Source organism: Globicephala melas, chromosome 9, assembly GCF_963455315.2.
Source record: "Globicephala melas chromosome 9, mGloMel1.2, whole genome shotgun sequence".
Lineage (NCBI taxonomy): Eukaryota > Metazoa > Chordata > Mammalia > Artiodactyla > Delphinidae > Globicephala > Globicephala melas.
This window is the reverse complement of record NC_083322.1, coordinates 97970305-97990317: the sequence shown is the minus strand read 5'-3', so window position 1 is coordinate 97990317 and position 20013 is coordinate 97970305. Positions and strand designations below refer to the sequence as shown.

Sequence of the window (20013 nt, the reverse complement as noted above, 5' to 3'; positions counted from 1 at the left end):
CTGAGGGTCTGTGGAGACAGGGATGGGTGATGAGGGAGCAGAAGTGAGTGCATGGCAGCTCCCAGGCTCCTCGGTTTCAGCTGAAGCTTTTAAAACTTTTTTTTTTTTTTTACTGCATGCATTATCTTTTTGGAAATACAGATGGTGGTGTATAATTCTTACCTCCAGACATGCATCCCGTCTCTAAGGCCCACTTTGTCTCAATCTTCAGGCAAAGGCAACAAAATAGAGGATATTAGAATAGCAGAGTTCAGGACATGCAACATTGCCAGGCGCATCCTCTGGGCGAAATTTTGTCTGGTTGCCTTGCCTTCACCCGACCCCTGGATTTGGCATTTGGATTTCACAGTCTAAGGATAGATCTGAGAGGACAGTTGACCGGGAAAAAGCCCAGCAAGTCACCACCCACCCCTGGCACCCCGGAGACGGGACAGCGACAGATGTGTGGGGTGCTGGTCTCCGAATCCCCATGCAGCTGGGTTCCTCACTGACTCACTTCTCACCACTGGCATCCAGACCACACTCTGTGTCTGCCTTCAGTTTGGAAGCCGTGGATCATTTTCCTCCCACAACTGAATGGCAAAATGTTCTTGTCCCCATTTTTATTCAGTACTGCCTTTTATGGAATCTGATCATCTCCTTTCCTACCAGCTATACTGCCCCTGTGAAATGCTGACACCGATGTTGTTGATATTTGTCACTGTTGTTTAAAATAAGCATTGCTGGGGAGCCTGCCATGGCCCAGGTGTGGAGCCCAAACCCACCTCTAGCAGGTCCTGCCATCAGAAATGTTAGAAGTTACCGCAGGCAGACACGTTCCCATGGGGACACGTTCTCATGGAGACACGTTCCCATGGAGACACGTTCCCATGGAAACACGTTCCCAGGGAGGGTGCTGAACGAGGCAGGACGGAAGCACTGCGCAGTGTGAATGTGAATGTCTGTGGGACTCATTAGCATAGTGCAGTACTTTTCCACCATCAGACAGTTTGCCGTTCTGTGGCTTTTCGTGATGCACTTTCTCTTTGGGCTCGTGGGCTGGCATGAACACAGGTCTGTGTAGCAGCAGTATGATTAGAGGGGTTTGTGTACCTGACTCCTGGCTAAATCTTACCCAGAAGACTGGCACCCTTCCCGCTCTTTCCAATGATTCATTCTTGGTCATCATGCTGTGTCTGGGTCTTTCTAAGTTCTCCTCTTAGGAGGCAAAGGAGCTGGAGGTCCATGTTCCCAGTTCTTAGCTGCTCATTTCCGTCGCGGGGAATTCTGCAGTGTTTGAGGCTGTCTCCTAAGGACTCCTCCACCTGTAAGCACAGTCACTGGAGGGGGTTCTAGCTGCCCATCGGGCAGTGCTCAGCCAGCCTTCCTGCAGCCCAGCTACCATTCCTAGAGTGGTTCTTGGCAGCCAACCTACTGCGGGGGCCAGACTCTCCTTCCTTCTCTCTCATCCTCCCCTGCTCTCATGTTTTAAAACTCTCTTCTCTTTCTTTTAAACCTCTACCACAGCTGGAGATTTGGCCAATGAACTCGTTCGGCATTTTTTGATCGAGTGCACCCCAAAAGGGGTGCGGTTGAAAGGGTGCTCCAACGAACCGTATTTTGGTAAGTGGCTGAGAGCCTGACTTGGTGTTCTGAACCCACGCTCACGCGTTGCCTCTGCTCACTGCCATCGCTCCGCTGGGGCTTCACGCAGAGCATTTACTTTTCATCCCCATTCAGAGATTCCTCAATTATCCTCTCTAAAATAAACTGGATATTAAATTTTCTTAAAAACTTTCTCAAAACTAAGCAAATAAAATGCACGGTGCTGGGACTGGAAATGCAGATTCCACAAGGTACGGTCCAGGCAGGCGGGCAGAGAAAGGTGGACTAGGTTGGCGCCTGAGTGTGACCCCACCCTCCGGGCACAAGAGAAGCACAGGCGCCCTGTAAGACGAGAGCCTTCCCGCCCCCGCGGGCATGTCCGAAAGACGGCATGAACTCACAGGCAGAGCTTGAGCGAAAAGCATCACCTTACAGAGATGATTCGGTGGTACCGGTGGGAGCTGCCTCAGATTCAGCAGACTGTGCGACTTGTTCGTTATGAATTGGTGATGAAGTGTCTTTGCTGAGAATCATCTGCAGTTCCCTTTATCTGCCCCTCTGCCGTCTGCTGAACTTAGGGCTTCGTTGAAGTTTTGCACAAATTCCCACAATAATGGGGCATGTTGGGTGCTAAAACTATAAGGGGTCACCCCTTACAGCAGCCTCCTTTCAGGAGATAAATTGGCTATTTAGGGCAGTGCTAATGCCTGTTTGCTCTTCATCTCTTCACAGGGAGCCTGACGGCTTTGGTGTGTCAGCATTCCATCACGCCCTTGGCTTTGCCCTGCAAACTGCTCATTCCGGATAGAGGTACGCTGCCGGGGCCTGAGGGCTGCTCTGGCTCTGTGTGGGGTCACCCGCAGGGTGTTGGGATCCGAAGAGATTCCTTGAGAAAAATCAGACCAGAACTTCCTTGCCATCACGTACTCTGTGGGTAAACCCTGAATAGTTTACCCAGGTCAGGTAAGAAGAGGTGGCCCGCTGCCCCTGCAGCCTCCGGTCATGTCTTTATGTCATGGCTTTGTGAAAAGTTTCCTTGGAGCCAAGATTCTGTAGCTCAAAGTTATAAAATGCCTGGGCTCAGAGACCTTCCAGGTCATTTACATTTAAATTTTAGAATTCTACAAAATCAGCAAAATGTTGATATTGTTGACGTCAGGTGCTGGATGAACTATTGTCTTTACCTTTGTGTTTGTTTCAAAATATTCATGGTGAAAAGATTTTTAAAAATAGCACCCACAGCAGGCGATCAGGCATACCCCGCTTTCCTAGACAATCTCAAGTTCACATAATTGTATTATATTCCAGAAACATCATTAATTTAAAATACAGGCAAATGTGACTTAACTTTTTTTTTTTAAGGGAATTCCTTTATTTTTTTTATTTATTTATTTATTTATTTATTTACTTTTGGCTGTGTTGGGTCTTTGTTTCTGTGCGAGGGCTTTCTCTAGTTGCGGCGAGCGGGGCCCACTCTTCATCGCAGTGCGTGGGCCTCTCACTATCGCGGCCTCTCTTGTTGCGGAGCACAGGCTCCAGACGCACAGGCTCAGTAGTTGTGGCGCACAGGCCTAGTTGCTCCGCAGCATGTGGGATCCTCCCAGACCAGGGCTCGAACCCGTGTCTCCTGCATCGGCAGGCGGACTCTCAACCACTGTGCCACCAGGGAAGCCCTGACTTACCTCTTAAAATGTAATTGTTCACATTAATTAATTCGGAGGTGAGAAAGCTATTTTGCTGGGCTATGCCATCCCAGCTTTTGCTTGGAACGTGGTGATGGTTCTCTGCGCTGGGCCCTTGTCTGCAGGAGGAAGGCCCAGCTCTGCAGAGCCTGTGCATCACCGTCCGGGCCTCGGTCCTGAGCATCCACAATGTCATGGTCATTCTTGGCCTGGGAGGTGGACTCACTTCTGCGTTTTCTCGCTCCTTCCTGCAGACCCGTTGGAGGAAAGAGCCGAAAGTTCTCCGCAGACGGCAGCCAACTCTGCGGCCGAGCTGCTGAAGCAGGGGGCAGGTCAGTCCCCGCTGCGTTTTCCGCTCCTCCAGGTTCCTGGGCAGAGACGGGCTCAGGGACACAGCTTCCTTTCTTACCTCGGTCTGGGTTCCTCTCCTTGCTGTGTCAGAGGAGGTTTCCTTCTGTGGAAACCGCCACAGGGCTGGGCTGGGTGGGGCTTCAAGTGTCCTGGCAGCAGGGCCAGGACTCTGCAGGCCAAAGATGACCAAATTCAGTGGAGTAAATGTCACAGCCTGTGTTTCAGTTGGGAGAGTGTGGGCGACCTGCCCCTCCAGCTGGAAATGTTAAAGAGATCAGTGAGTCTGCAGTTTGACCCAGGGTGACACAGACCTCCAGACAGCGAGCTCCCCGGGGCACGTTTCTTCTTACTAGACTATTTTTTAGTGCAGTTTTAGGCTCACAGCAAAACTGAGAGGAAGGTTCAGAGAATTCCCATATAGCCCTTGCCGCTACACATGCGCAGTCTCCCTCATGACATCCCCCATCAGTGGGACATTTGCTACAGTTGATGAACCTACATGGATACATCATAGTCACCCGGAGTCCATAGTTTACATCACTGTTCACTCTTGGTGTATATTCCATGGGTCTGGACAAACGTTTGATGACAGGTATCCACCGTTATAGCATCACACGGAATATTTTCAGTGTCCATGGGTCTGGACAAACGTTTGGTGACATGTATCCACCGTTATAGTATCACACAGAATATTTTCAGTGTCCATGGGTCTGGACAAACATTTGATGACGTGTATCCACCGTTATAGTATCACACAGAATAGTTTCAGTGTCCGTGGGTCTGGACAAACGTTTGGTGACGTGTATCCAGTGTTATAGTATCACACAGAATAGTTTCAAGGTCCTAAAAATCCTCTGTGCTCCAACTCTTCATCCTTCCTCCCTAACTCCTGGCAACCACTGATCCTTTTATTGTCTCCGTGGTTTTGCTTTTCCCGAATGTCATATGATGAGAATCATACAGTCTCCGTAGCTTTTTCAGATTGGATTCTTTCACTTAGTAGTATGCCTTGAAGATTCCTCCATGTCTTTTTATGGTCTGAGAGCTGTTTCCTTTTAGTGCTGAATAATATTCCATCGTCTGGATGTACCACAGTTTGTTTATCCGTTCACCCACTGGAGGACATCTCGAGTGTTTATACATTTTCGTAATTATGAATAAAACCGCTATAAACATCCACATGCAGGTTTCAGGGTGGACGTAATTGTCAGTGCCTCTGGGTAAATACCAAGGAGCACAATTGCTGGATCGCATGGTAAGAGTATGTTTATTTTGTAAGAAACCATCAGACTGTCTTCCAAAGTGGCCGCACCGTTTTGCATTCCCACCAGCGATGCATGAGTCTTCCTGCTTCCCCACATCCTACCAGCAGTTGTGCTGTCAGTGTTCCGGATTTTGGCCATTCTGAATAGGTGTTTAGTGGTATCTTGTTGTCTTAATTTGCATTTTCCTGATGACATATGACGTGGAGCATCTTTTCATGTGCTTGTTTGCCATATGCGTCTCTTCCTCGGCAAGGTGTCTGTTAAGGTTGTTTGGCCATTTTTCAATAGGGTTGTTTGTCTTCTTGTTAAATTTTAAGAGATCTTTGTATATGTTGGATAACAGTCCTTTGTGAGATTTGTCTTTTGCAAATACTTTCTCCCAGCATGTGGCTTGTCTTCTCATTCTCTTGACAGTGTCTCTCAGAGCAAAAGATTTTTTATTTTAATGAAATCCAGTTTATCAATACTTCCTTTCATGGATCATGTCTTTTGTATTGTGTCTAAAAAGTTATCACCAAACTCAAGGTCATCTAAATTTTTTCCTAAGAGTTTTATGGTTTTGCATTTCACATTTATAGCCATTCTATTTTGAGTTAATTTTTGTGACGAGTTTAAGGTCTGTGTCTAGTTGTTTTCACACGTGATGTCTAGTTGTTCCAGCACCATTTGTGGAAAAGACTATTTCTGCAATGCTGTATCTCCTTTGTCCCTTTGTCAAAGATCCATTGACTATTTATATGGGTCTATTTCTGGGCTTTCTATTCTGTTCCATTCATCTATTTGTCTGTTATTTCACCAATACCACACTGTTTTGATTACTGTCACTTTAGAGTAAGTCTTGAAGCCAAGTAGTGTCAGTCCTCTGACTTGGTTCTTCCCCTTCAATATTGTGTCGGCTGCCCTGGGTCTTTTGCTCTCCATATAAACTTTAGAGTTAGTTTGTTGATATCCACAAAGTAAGTGGCTGGAATTTGGACTGAGATTTCATTGAATCTACAGATCAAGTTGGGAAGAACTGACATCAGAATTATATACTGAGTCTTCCTATTTATGAATGTGGAATATTTAGTTTATTTACTTCTTTGATTTTATTAGTTGGAGTTTTGTAGTTTTCCTCATATAGATCTTATACATATTGTATTAGATTCATACCTAAGTATTTCATTTTGGGGGTGCTAATATAAATGGGATTGTGTTTTTAAGTACAAATTCCACTTGTTCTCTGCTGTTATAGAGGGAAGTGATTGACTTGTGTATTCACTTTGTATCCTGCAACCCTGCTGTAATAGCTTATTAGTTTCAGGCCAGGTCATTTTTGCAGCATGAGATGCAGTCCCAGTGACCCCAGCTTAAGAGAGTTGTGGACGAGCCAGAGACCACAGGGCTCTTGTGGGTGTGTGGCTGTGAGGGAGAGACACAGCTGGAGAGAATTATGGGGCCCCCTGGCTCCAAACCTTGAGTTCCCCCACTGGAGGTCTTTCATTCAAGGTAGACATTTACTCTCAGAAATGTTGGGGAGGGATTCTCTGAGTCTGCAGGAGGACTGACTAGAAGTACTTCTATCCGTGCCTCACGTCTGTAGCGTACTTTATAGCTGTGACTCCGTAATGAAGGAATATGCAGATACAGGTATTTTCTTGTTGCTTCCTCTGTACAATTTGCATTATTTGTCTGTGCAGTTTTTCTCTGTAAAACTATACATCACTGACTCTATTACCCAGCTAAAGTCAAATCCCTCTGTTTTCAAAAGGAATTTTTTTTTAGTGTTGAACTCTTCATAGACTATCCTTAAAGGATAAGTTATCCGTGGCCAGAACAAAGGTGACAGGAGTTTGTCCAAGATAGCAAGCATGCTAGAACTTGAAGCCTCAAAAGGAAGCGTCTGCCTGTATCCAGTCTGGGTTCCAGTCCAGGCCCTGCCACTTGGGGCTCAGCCTCTGGCAGGTCACTTAGCCGTGCAGACCTCAACATAATCATAATAATCGGTCCCCGACACAGTGGCTGCAGGACCAGTTGAATAGGATGTTGAAAATGCCTTGGGAACTGTAACGTGGTCACGTAAGCTGTAGTTGTGCTCCTGCCGCTCTGCTTTCGTGTGAAAACACTTGTGTTGGCCCAAGAGGAGTGGCCTTTGCTGTGCAGTGGCCTCATCCTTTTCCTACGTAGACGCGATTGAAAGGGCTGGTCCCACAGCAGCGTTGTGAGGCATTGTCCCCACGCCAAAGACCATGAGCTCACAGCCCGCAGGTTGTTTCAGGGGGTCCCTGGAGCCCACTAGGGCTCATTGCTACCTTACGTTAAAGCAGCAGCTTTGTCCCCATGTCTCTGGGTCCCAGCAAAGTTGCAGGGAACATGCTGGACTTTACTGCAGGCCTTACTGGTGAACTGCTCACCCATGCACTTGACCTTGGAGGTGGGCTGTGAAATCAGGTCTGCTCCGATTGACATGTTTGTTTCAGCTGCACCTTTAAAAAAATGTATTAAAAAATTTTTAAACATGTCATTAATGATTTTTAAATTGCAACCTCATGTATCAACCTCATTCAAGAAAAGTGCTCCAGAATGATGGCAGCAAACCCTTCCAGAGTACGTGCCCTGTGAGGCTGGCAGAGCCTGGGCTTCCATCGGAGCACCACCTGGTGTCTCAGGGTTACAGCCCTGCTCACCCACCCCAGGCAGTTAGCACTGGGGCACACACGCCTCTGGGTTCTGCACTTTGGTTCACTATCATCTCATTACAAGCAGCATTTCATGTTTCTCCTTAAGCTTCCTTGTTACCTAACATTTTCCCAATACATGTTGAATTAGTAAATGAATCAATGAATTAGTTGATCCTAATGGAACTATAATAGCCTTTATTTTTAGATATTAAAGCTTTTTCTTCTGCTGTGGCTTATAATTTTTAGTTACACTCTATCGTCTTTTCAGATAATCTATGGCACGTATCAGTAACTCTGAAAGCTTTGCTTTTTTAAAGGGTGAGCCTCCCAGGGACAGGACTTCACGCAGAACCTGGAGGTCTTATTTAATCATCTGATTGGGCATTTATGTCTGGGGGTTAAATTATGACTGCCCTGAGCTTAGGTCCTTTTAAAATCTCTTGTTTCTAGAACACATCCAAAGGTTTAAATGTCCATCCAGCTGCCTTCACGGCTGACAAGGCAAGGAATTGAGTCAGGACACAGATATGTAGCTGGAAGGGTGAGGATGCTACAGAGAGCGCTGGGTCCTAGCTGTTGGTTTGAAAAGTGCAGAGTGACCGTGGTGAGAAGATGATCAGGCTGTCCGGTCTCTGACCACCTTAAGGAAACTGAGTGGTTCTTTCTCCCCTTAAACTAAGTTTCATTTGTTGTCTGAATTCACTTAGAATCCCAGACCCCTGGCCCTGCAAGGGCTCCTCGAGATTCCCTGGCCCGTGTCCTCTGCGTGGAGGTGAGGCGCTGACACTCAGGGGTGTCTGCAGCGTTCAGTTCTCTTCAGTTTAATCCCTTCGAATCTGATACCGAGGCCGTTGTGAGTTGCTGCAGTTTCTAAAAGAATTGCTGTTCATGTTTTTAGTGTCAGCTCTTAATTGGTTCTGTTGAAGCAGTGGAATGCAGCTGAAGGCCCTGGCACCAGACCCCACACGCTATCCCATAAACGTTAGGGCTGTGTCTTTAACGTACCGTACTGTAAAGGATGTTTTCTTTATAAAAGTAATAGGAATTCTTCCAGTTTAAAAAAAAAAAAAAAAGGAAGACACAGAAAAGGGAGAAATGAATTCCCCACAGACCTGTCGCCCAGGTACAACCACTGGCTGTTTTCCTTTTCCCCCTTAGCATAAGGGGTTTACCCATGTTTTTGGCAGACACAGCCTAGGTCTCACTTTCAGTGGCTGAGGAACCGTCCGCCGGCTGATTCCACCCCTTACGGTTGCCCAGTTAGCGTGCGTCTAACTTCTCAGTACCACAGACAGCACTGGGAGGCTACCTTTCTGCATCACTTCCTTTTTCTGAGTTCTGAATTGTGACCTTCAGACCCTGAATTTCTGGCAGCGGTAGGACTGGGTGAGAACCTGTGACCTTAACACTTCTGCTTCCCGCCGCGGGTTTGACGGGCGCTTTCCCGTTCAGCATCGCACCACAGCTATGCACCCTCAGGTGGAATTGGACGAATTGGGCCAGGCCCCGGGGGACAAGCACAGCAGGCCCACCTGTCCTCTGCTGGGGAGGGAAGGGGCTGGCGTGGGCTCAGCAGAGCTGCCCCAGACGTGCTTGGGAGAAGGGAGGGCTCCCCTCTCTGCTCCGAGGAGGGACAGTGCCGCTCTGCGTCGGGGGGAGATGCCCCCCAGGCTGGCTGTTCCTTCTCAAAAGGCGATCTGTGCTGCTACAAGGAAGCAGGAGTCTGGGTCGTGGCAAACGTGCGCCCGCTCCAGGTTCAGCTCGTGCCAATTTTCTGGGATTTCATTGTGACTAGATCAGAATTTTCTTTTTTCTCTTTTGTAACTGCACGAGTAGCATTATAGTAATACTAATGAAATCCAAGGCAGAATATTCACCCTCCTAAACTCAAACCGTCTTAAATTTTCCAGGCACACCTCCAACCGTTCGTAGGCACACAGGCCTTTCATTGTATAGGTCTCATCATGGCACAGATAGTTTTATTCTGCTTTTCCCAGAAACCGCTAACATTTTTCCACGTTGCTATACAGGGTTCGTGATTACCATTTGCTGGTTAGTTGGTATTCCATTGAGGGGCTAATTTCACCATTCCCCTCCTTTTGGACATAGTTTGTTTCCAACCAACTTCCCACCAAATGAGTATGGGGCTCAAATATCTTCACCTCTAAGTTAGCTGTCTCAGCTGGTTATGGAATATTTCCTGTCTCAGGTCTCTCGGAGCGGGACCTCCAGGTTACCGAGTGCAGGCAGGTCTTCAGATCCTCCTGACAAATAATGCCGAATCATCTTCCAGAAAGGCTGTCCGGGTGGACGTGAGCATTTCATAAAAGCACCCGATTTCGTCAAAGCTTTGGGCAACTGCAATTTTAAAGACTTTGGCCAACTCACTCTCTTTCCCAAGACGACACAAGTAGACCCCTCAAGTTCAGACAGGAGCTGAAGTGCAGGTCAGCCTCCGGCCCTGCAGTTCCCCGGAGTGTCTCATTGCCCGGCGTCCTCAGATGGGGCAGTGCCGCCGGCTGGGACAAGAGGACGCAGAGAGGGCAGCAGTGGCCACAGCAGCTCAGCCGTTCAGGGAGGGCTCTCTGGTTTCTCCCTGCCTCTCAAGATGTGCAGGAGGGACAGTGGCTTAAAAGATGCCACTCTGTCAGGACAATCACATGGGGCTGCTGGAGGGCGACATTATGGCTGAGGAATGTCTCGAAGTAAAATTCACAGCTCAAAAAAAAAAGAAAACATCACAGCTCATCCTCAGGAATGTTAGCGAAATTTCTTCCTGAGCCCGTGTTCTCTACCTGGCACCTGGTACCTGGTGGTACCAGGTCCCTCAGCACCGCAGGAGCCAGCACGAAGGTTGGGTATCACAGCAAGCCCCCTGGGGAGTTGCCAGGCTTCTGGCATATTTCTCTACACTTCAGTTTCCTCATCTGTACATTGGGGGTGATAACAGAATCTTCCTCACAGGACCCTGATGCAGATGTGATGAGATAGTCTGTCTCAGACGTTCGGTCGAGGCCTGACACAGAGTAAGTGTCCTAATGAATGAGCCGTGTCAGGTGGAGCTCGGAGAAATGACAACTGGTGTGTTGGGGAACTTCTTTGAAGACTTTGCTTAATGGCACCATGTCATTTTAATAATTATAGGAGTGAAATACGAAGCTCTTTTTCAGAGAGTAAAAGTGACTTGTTCAGTAAACGTTATAGAGGGAAGTTGGTGTCTGGGATGAAACTCTCAGTTAACATGCGTTTGGGCGGTTCTCTGGTATCTCCCACCTTCCCTCAAGACCCAGCCTTTCCACTCAGGCCTCTTCCGGCAAATCAGAAGATTGTAGCTGCTCCCGGCTCAGGTCTGCCCGCTTCTGATGCCCCCACCCAGGGTAAAGGGAGGGGCCTCGTTCTTCTGATGAATTGGTTACACGCACCCCAGGCCTTGCTTTCTTTCTTCATCATCGTGTCCTCGCTGAAGTGGAAGTTTCCAAATCCTCAAACTTTCTCAGCTTCTTAAAGAGTACCTGTGGATTGTCGCCTTGGCCGTGGAGAGAACAGAGGGCTGGCAGCTCCTAAGCGGCCCTGCATCTCGACACCAGGGACATTGTACGTTATTTCCGTTCTTCTTAACCCATCTTCGCGGGCCTGCGGCAGCACACCTGCCAACAGGTGTGACCGCTGCTGAGTCTCAGAATTCGGGGTGGAGACGGAGCCCGTCCGAGGCTGGGCCTCCGGGAGACTCTCCCAAGGAAAATGGTGCAGGCGAGGGCACAGCGCTCACCTTATTGCTCCAGTCAAGGGGAAGCTTTTTCTTTTCTGTTTAGTGAAAATCTAAAGACCTTTAGAGATGGAGTTAAGACAGCCCACTCACTTGCAGAGGCTGCATCCGGCAGAGCGGGGAACAAGAGCGGCTCTGTTCCTGGGGGGGCACGTCCTTGGTGGGTGGCCAGGCAGAGCCACAGCTCCCGCAGGACTGAGCTTGAGGGAGAGTCTGAATGTCCTACAGTCACACAGATGTCACACGCCTCGAAGTCCCACGTTAGCTTCTGCATGAGCTGCAGGGATCCAGGCTCAAAGGGCCATCAGTCTGTTTACAAAGTCTCGTTCGCACTCAGCTGTTTGCTTCCCCCAAGGGGAGGTGGCGGTGGACAAACCCCAGTCCCCTTGGCAGCACGTGGACGGGACAAGCCGTCCCAGCTCTTTGCGCGCAGACCGTGTTCTTAGTCTCTGCAAGTCATTCGTTCACAGCAACTCCTTCTGGGTGCCTGCTGCTTTCAGAACTCCGTGCGGGGTGGATATTTGGGGTTCCAGGCTGCAGGCTCCCCTCTGGGGACGTTTCCTTAACTGCAGGTGTGGTGGGGTTCTTATCCCACCCAGACCCACACTGAGACGGGGGAGGGTGCCTCCAGCCCACCCTTGGGACACCAGGTGTAAATAATGCCGCAGGGGTGGAGACGCATCCTGGGCCAGTGGGAGGAGTTTCCTTGGCTCCAGTGTGTGTGTTGGGGGTGGGCGGGACGGGGTGTTATTCTCTGCATTGGCCTCGGGGCATGTGCATCTCTGGGTCACTCCACACCTTTGGAATTAGGGGTAAAGGGCGTTTGCCTCAGACATACCTGGCCACACATATGTGCATGTTGTTCATAAACCCCGGGGCCCTCGTGTCTGGCAGACGCGTTAACGCCGCTTCCCCCTGCGTCTTCCAGCTTGCAACGTGTGGTATCTGAACTCCGTGGAGATGGAGTCCCTCACGGGCCACCAAGCCATCCAGAAGGCTCTGAGCATCACCCTGGTCCAAGAGCCGCCTCCTTTGTCCACGGTCGTGCATTTCAAGGTGTCAGCCCAGGGCATCACCCTGACGGACAACCAGAGGAAGTGAGTGTGTCTGGCGGCCGGGCTGCGGGGAGGGCGGGGCTTCTGACCCCACTTGGGGTGAGACCTTCCACCAGCTCTGCCCAGGCCCCTGCACGTGCGGTGGTCACCCCGGCAAAGCTCAGCGGTCCTGGAACGAATCAATGATCTAGTCACTCTGTGCTTGGTCCTGTTATGTCCCCAGAGACACATATAAACTATTGACATTAGGCCCAAATGCTGTTTTTTTAGAAGTCAGTAAAATTTTTAAAAAGATACATGGATCTTTGAGTATCTCTTACACACGCACACACACACACGTACACACACACGCACACACACACACGTGTGTGTGTGTAGTTTGCAAATGCAAAAATCTTTTGTCATTTCTGTAAAAACACTCAGAGACTATGATAGAATCCACTCATCTTTGCTTCTGTATCGTTGGTCATCCCATTCTAACACTTGGTCATCCCATTTCAGGTGAGAGTGTGACCTCGATAGATATTATTTCAGTATCTAGATAATGTTAATTATTATGTAATAATATTATAGTATATAAGAATAATTAATGTTAATTATTAACTATCATCTAGATATTGTCTATTGTTATATCTTAGTTAACAACATTTGAACATCTAGACAGTAGATGCTGTTTCAGTTTCCAGGTGAGCACAGAGCAGGGTCAGGTGCGTGGACGGAACAATGGCAAGCGTGTTCCTCCCACGAGCAGAGCCTTTGACCTCAGGATCCAAGGCATTTCAGAGGCAGTTATTGTTTATTTGTTATGGAAACAGCCTGCTGTGATTAATGAGGAAGCCAGGTCAGCGACCCTCAAAGCAGAGTGATGGCCGGAGCTTCAAGGGGCAGGCGGCCAGTCCCCGCACCAGCCGGTGGGGCAGCGCTCACCCCGGCGCCCTGGAGCTCTTCCTGCCACGGCCCCTGCTCCAGAGCTAGTCCTGGGCTTGGGAGGGTCCCTGACCCAGAGCTCCCACCCACTGCTCTCAGGATGAAGTGGGCGTGGAGTGTCAGGTGCAGCGTGGGTCCTGCCACTCGGACTGGGGTCCTTGCTCCCCGCGCTTTACCCGACGGGCCACCGTGGCACGTTCCTCATGCCATGCACTCGGTTTCCTCTCCTCTTAAGCTGCACTGAGGTAACCGTCTTGGGATGTCAGGGACTCGAATGAGATATCCACGAGCAGGTGCCGGTACGGCTCAGCTGAAGCGTGGACAGGGGGTCGGGCAGGAAAGCACGGCTCCTTCCTCCACAGCCTCTCTATTTTCTCCTGCTACCTGTGTGCTTTTTCTGTATCTCTAGTTTCCCTGTGTCCTTATAAAACCATGGGGGTGGGCCGCGTCCGTGGCACCCGGGATCTTCCCTGTCGCAGGACACGGAACGCGCATTCAGCCTGGCTGACGCTGGACAAAAGAGGCTGTGTCCTCCGTGTTCCCGCTGAAAGATGCCCGGCTCTGCCTGTGCCTTTCCCGTACGCTGGCCTCTTTCTTTCCTTCTCCTGATGAGCTCTCTCCTTGCCCAGATCAAAGCCACCAGCCTCTGGAGATACCACCTCCCCCAAGAGGAGAGGGGCGCTTGCCCAGCTGGAGTGGGGCACACAGGGCAGGCCATGCTCAGAGGAGCGGGGAGGGCTGACAGTGAAACAAAGGACGAGTGACAGGAGCCGGGACCGAGGACAGAGGAGTCCTCTGGTGGGTCCCCCAGCGGCTGTGCTGGCCCGGCGGTAGTAGCACCTCCCAGTGGGTTTCACGTGCACAGCCCTTGACAGTCTACAACATGCTGTCAGATGCCTCGTTGGGGCTGACTTGGCTCCTGTCCTGGGAGAGTGGTGGTCTGTACCAGACGCCCTCTTCACAGGCAGCTGTGAGGGCTGTAGACAGTTGGTGTTTTCCTGGGATGAGGGCAGGAAGGTAGGGCCTCACTCAGCTTGGTCCCGCCCTCCACTCAGCTGGCAGCTTCTCCATTTCACTCGGCAAGGTGCTTCCCTTCACCCCGAGACGCACTCCTTTCCTAGTGCCCACTTTTCCCGGAACCACTCTGCCCAGCCTCGTAGGTCTGCTGATTTCTAACAAACGTACACTCTGCTCTTCTCTCCAGACCACCAGTAAAAGCATAAAATAGGCTTCTTCCCCCACCCCCCCCACCGAACGGCCTCCTGGGGGTCTGCCCAGGGCAGCGTTGTCACTGCAAAACCCCAGTAATGGGCGCTCCCTCTCCCTGTCCCGGCAGGCTCTTCTTCCGGAGGCACTACCCCGTGAGCGGCGTGATCTTCTGTGCGTTGGATCCACAAGACAGGAAGTAAGACGTCTGTATCTGTACTAAGCAGTGCATGTGCTTCCTTTGCTTTTTAAGTTAATGAAGAAATTAACGTGACTCTCCTCTTATTCTGTAATTTGCAAGGTGGATCACAGACGGCCCTTGCTCCAGGTATGTTGCCAGCCTGTCTTCATTCTTTCTTAGTAGACAGACGCTTGCCTCCAAAGCTGAGTTCTGCCCCAGATTTCCAAAGAGGAAGATGACTAAATAATGCCGATGGGTTTGGGTGTGGCCTTTTTAAAGAAATTTTTATTGGAGTATAGATTTACAATGTTGTGTTAGTGCGTTTGGCATTAAACAGAAATGAAAGTGTTCTCTTTAGGCAGAAAGGGCCTGCGAAGGGTTAACTTTTCTGCTTGCTCTTCTCTGAATGAGCAGTACTTACCTGTGACCTGTAAAATATGGTATAAATAGCGTGAAGAGATTGCACAGCGTTTCTGGCCATTGAGGAGGGGTAGAGTCTGCAGCAGCGCTGAGGCCGGGGTGTTGGAAGGGGGCGCTGCCTGAGTGCAGCGGGCGTCAGCCCAGAGGGAGCACGGCTCTGCCCTGGCCCAGGCTCTGCGGTGGCCACGCAGCCTCGGAACCCTCCAGAGCTGTCTGCATGCCCACAGGTGGGCGTCCTCCGCGTCACCTAAATTTGATTACCACGAATGTCTAACTGCAGGGGTCCAATCCCAGGATTCCAATTTCACGTTGGCCGTTTGTCCTGGCATCTGATAAAGTGGTCGGAGCCCCCGGCGGGGGGGGCGGTGCCCCCAGGCCGCTCTGGCTCACAGGGCCCACGGCGATCCCAGCCGTGTGGAGTGTGTGGCCCCAGCGGGGGTCACTTGAGTGCCGTCAGCCAGTCCCTCCCGTGGTGTGGAACCCACTCAGCTCCAGAAAAATTCTTCATTGTTCTGAGAAGGAGAAGAAAGATCTCAGATAAGGAAAAACTACCATTATCCAAGTCCAGGGATTTGGATTTGGATAATGGTAGTTATTGTGTTAAGTTTGCGGCTCCTGAAAGCTTGTTCAGATAAAGGCTTCTGTTCTTCTAAGAAAAATAGTAGATTGTTCTGTGCTTTTTTGTTTTGTTTTGTTTTGCGATACGCGGGCCTCTCACTGTTGTGGCCTCTCCCGTTGCGGAGCACAGGCTCCGGACGCGCAGGCTCAGCGGCCACGGCTCACGGGCCCTGCCGCTCCGCGGCATGTGGGATCTTCCCGGACCGGGGCACGAACCCACGTCCCCTGCATCGGCAGGCGGACTCTCAACCATTGCGCCGCCAGGGAAGCCCTGTTCCGTGCTGTTAAACAGTTTCCTCACCTGCACGTACTTTGTAACTCGGGTATGAGGCTGGAGAAGGGAGCCCCTGGCGTGTTTTTAACCTCCCATCCTCTGGCCCCAGTGGGTGGGATCGTGGGCATCCAGGGAGAGCCCCCAGCACCCCAGGAGCCGAGGCTGGGGTACTGGCACCTGGAGTTTCGTGTGCCCGTCTGCTCTGATCGTGTGAGCAGGGAGTAGGCGGCTCCTGAGGTAGAGCCAGGGTCCTCCCCATCAGAGACTCGGGAGTGAAGCTCAGGAGCTGGCAGAACCGGAGGGTTCTGGCCAGGTTGGAGCAGCGGCTTTGGTTCAGGTCCCAGACCCGTGACTGGCACTCCTCGGTCCTGCCCGTCAGGTTCCTCCCTTGTGAGGTCTGGGCACAGCATCCTCCCTGCAGGGTCTGCGAGGCAGAGAGGACGCAGACCTGCGTCTGGAGGTGTCCGGCAGGGGACTCGGCCCCTGAGACTTTGAAGAAGCAGAGGTTAGAGGTGGCGGCGGTGCGACAGGAAGCGGAGGTTTGTATCCTGTGGGGTGGACAGGACTCGGCTGGCACGCTGACCTGGCTTTCCTTTTGCAGGGTCTTTGGATTTGTGGCCCGGAAGCAGGGCAGCGCCACAGACAACGTGTGCCACCTGTTTGCAGAGCATGACCCCGAGCAGCCGGCCAGTGCCATCGTCAACTTCGTGTCCAAGGTCATGATCGGCTCCCCTAAGAAGATTTGAGCCCCCACAGCCTAGAGACTCCAGAAGGGCCTGTGTGACCCTGACGTTCCAGGCCCAGGAGGGAAAGGGGTTCCTCCAACCTTACAAACAAACAACCCTGCCACCAGCTGGCCTTAGCTGAGAGCCACTGCTCATGGACGCATTTCTGTAGCCCAGTGCTTTCCAGGTGGAGGAAGTTGGGCATCGGGTGTGCCCGCCCGGTCCCCATGCAGGAAAGGACCATGCAAGGGGACGTGGGGACCCGTGTTCCTCGAACTCTGGTGTTTGTGGGAAGGAGGGGAGCCCGCCCGCTCCTCAGTGGCCCTGAGTGACCGGCTGTGCCTTGCCGCTGTCATGTCAGAGGGCTCCCGTCCAGCGGGCACCTCAGGGCCTCTGTCCTCCCACGACGGAGGTGCTGATTAACCTGAGAAGGGGATGCATGTTGGATGAAGGTTTATGCGGGTCAGGCTCTCCCGGGGCACTGGGGCATCATGGACAAGGGGACGACGTGATGGGCGGTGAGCACGAGGGAGGTCGTGCGGCCACTGTGAGGCCGGAGCCTGGGCGTGGGGACGGCTCCCCGCGTCTGCGCACGTGCCTCAGCTGAACGGCGCCCTGGGCCGTGAGAGGGGAAAGTGAGAAGATAGGAGTAAAACCCCATTTCCGTGTAATTTATGTGTTACGTAATGCCAAGTTATTTATGAGAACGGTTTGCCATTGCTGTGCTGTACTGGTGTCCAAAAGCTGCCGCCTGCCGCGCCGGGGCTCCGGGAGGAGCATCTGTCCCCGTGTCGGATGCACGAAGACGGGTGGTGCGGACTCTGTTGACCGCTCCGTGGGCCGTCGTTGCCTGCGGGCGGCTGCCGAAAGCTGACTTTGCCTCAAGCCGCCTTCCCGAACGCTTGACCATCCACGTGTCTTTTCCAGGCTGTGGGTACATCCTCGCTGCGGGGGGAAGGGTCCTGAGGGGTGGGACACGCTTACTTGGAGACTCAGCCGTCCTCCATGTCGCGGTTCTCGGCCCTCCGGGGGCCTGGGAGAGATCATCCCGAGAACCACTGACCTGAGGGAACACTGGTCTGTCTCCACCCAGCCTGTTGGCGCCCGTCGGGATCCCTGTGTTCTGGCCCCTGAGCAGGGTGAAGATGAGGACGAATCTCAGTCCTTCCGCGCTGTTTCCAGCTCTTCTGCATCATCTTAGCCACCTAATCGGCTGTGCTCTTTACACTGATGTGCATATCGCAGAGCCGTGGTCTGTCCACCTGAATCCGGCAGTGGTCAGAGGTTTGGGAGAAGAAGCCAATGGTCCTGCAAGATCCCATAGCAAGAGGCCCCAGTCTCCTTCCCCGTCACCCAAGACACTTGCACCATGGCTCTCCATCCCCCGTGAACTGCCCGTCTCCTCCACTTCGCAAATCAAGCACCAGCTCTTCAAACACCAGGAATCACTGTGGCGGTCACCACGCTGGCGTTTGGAAACGTGCTTTGTGGCTTCTGTTTTCAAGTGGGGCAGAGACAGACTCGGCGACAGCAGAGGTGGGATTGGCCGAGTCGCAGTGGGCGTTGTACGCGTGTATGAGTGTGAGTGTGTGCGTGAAAGCAGGTGGGTGAGTCCACTGTTTAGCTCCTATTGATGCACCAACACAAGTGCCTCATTTCTGTGCCAAATGTTTGCCTTGGTCCTCGCGGACCCTCTACCCTGACGCAGGGCGGCCTGGCTAAGGAGAACGTGCCGGCATCTTCCAGAGGCCTGATGCCTTGGTACCTGGGGTTGGGGGTGTCTAGCATTTCCGTTTTTCATTCACAGCTAGAACTCAGCCGGGGGAGCGGAGGTTTGTGCTGTCCCCCAGAGGGGCCTCCTCCTGAGATGCTTGTCCCCAGATTTGACCCAGGGACCGCAGGCCAGGTCCCTTATCCTTCTGACGAAGGAAGAGAGGGCTCATATTGAAATCAGAGCAAGAGAGGGGTGCAGGACTGAGAAACGTCAACCACCCCAATCACAGAGGCCGTCCTCGTCCAGAGCATACAAGCCATGACATTTGCTTTTGAAACTGACTGGCAGCTGAGACTTTTACTCTCAGTAGTCAAAGGCATCAGCAGGTGTCCTCCCAGCAAGTGGCTCTCCCTCTGAGGTGGAATGAAAGGAAGCCAATTCCCTGTCTTCTGAGGAGCTGGTACGACAGTGTGTTACATATGCATGAAATGGAACGAGTCCATGAACTTCGTGCTCAGACCTCAGGCAGCCCCACCGCCAACACTGACTCTGGGGCAGGCGGGGGAAGGAGCATTCCCAGGCATCTGGCTTCTGGGGTGCCCGTGGGCACAGGGGTACTGTCCTGGGGCATGCACGAGGACTGCACCCCACAGGTGTCATAGCCAGGGCCTGTTTACCTGCTCATTAACCTATGCTGTATTCCTCCAGTGTTAACCTATAACTGTGTTAAGTCACCGCATTTAAGGGTCTCCGTGCGTATCCTCGGCATCAAAGACCTCATCGTGTCTCCTTATCTGCCTTACCTAGTAGTGGATATCTTTACTTTTCTTATATTGTAAAGAATGTATCCCGTATGTAAATGAATGTTCTATAAATCCTTTGTATAGTCATTTTCTTTGCTCTTTAAATACCATCTCTATTCAGAGTATAATAAAAGTATAAACTTGGGAAGCCTCAGTGAGGCAGGCATTTGTTTGTCGTTTTGAACGGGAAGACCCCAGAAGGCGTGTGCGGGTGTGGACATGCGTGTGCGGGTCTGGGTGTGCCCGTGTGTGTGTGTATGTGGGGGTTTGGAGGGGATTGTTTATGGATCAGTGGATTATAGTTTGATTTCTGCCCAGAGACTTTTGAAAATTGTATTCAGAGATTCTAAGAATTTCATAATAATGTGTGGTACTGATCATAGGAGCTGCTACATTTTTGAACATTTGTTCCAGTAGCTGTAGGAGAAAGCTACCCGTGTAGATGAGCCTCTGACGGGACTCCCCAGTTGTCTACCGAGTTGGGTGCTGAACCTGAATATAAGATGTGTGGTGGGTTCACCTGTTTTCTCAATAGATACTGGTGACAGTCCCAGCGCCACCCTGCCGCTCTCCTGGGCTAGCGGGGTTCGTCCCCCAACCAGGTGAAGCCCCACTGTGCTGGCTTTCTGCCCTCTCAGGTCTGGGCCCCCTCCCGAGGTTGACCTCCCTCCCTTGTTTGGTGATGGACGCAGGACTCTGCTGCCCTCGTTTCCTCTGCGTCCTAAGGCCTGGAGCAACTATCATAGCACGATGCCGGGTGGCCACTGGACAAGCCTTGGCCC

At 51.5% G+C, this 20013-nt stretch overlaps 1 protein-coding gene across 4 annotated transcripts in view; it reads left to right on the top strand.

Moving 5' to 3' along the window:
• Nucleotides 1-19385, top strand: part of TNS3 (tensin 3) — a 332998-nt gene extending 313613 nt beyond the window's left edge. For all 4 annotated transcript variants that reach the window (XM_060304905.1, XM_030871279.2, XM_030871276.2 and 1 more), the window contains exons 25-31: nucleotides 1507-1602; nucleotides 2317-2394; nucleotides 3521-3598; nucleotides 12237-12405; nucleotides 14627-14695; nucleotides 14798-14824; nucleotides 16591-19385. In XM_060304905.1, the coding sequence (XP_060160888.1) occupies nucleotides 1507-1602; nucleotides 2317-2394; nucleotides 3521-3598; nucleotides 12237-12405; nucleotides 14627-14695; nucleotides 14798-14824; nucleotides 16591-16735 (662 nt within the window). In that variant the 3' untranslated portion in view covers nucleotides 16736-19385. The remainder of the gene's footprint in view (nucleotides 1-1506; nucleotides 1603-2316; nucleotides 2395-3520; nucleotides 3599-12236; nucleotides 12406-14626; nucleotides 14696-14797; nucleotides 14825-16590) is intronic.
• The last annotated feature ends 628 nt before the right edge of the window (nucleotides 19386-20013 follow it).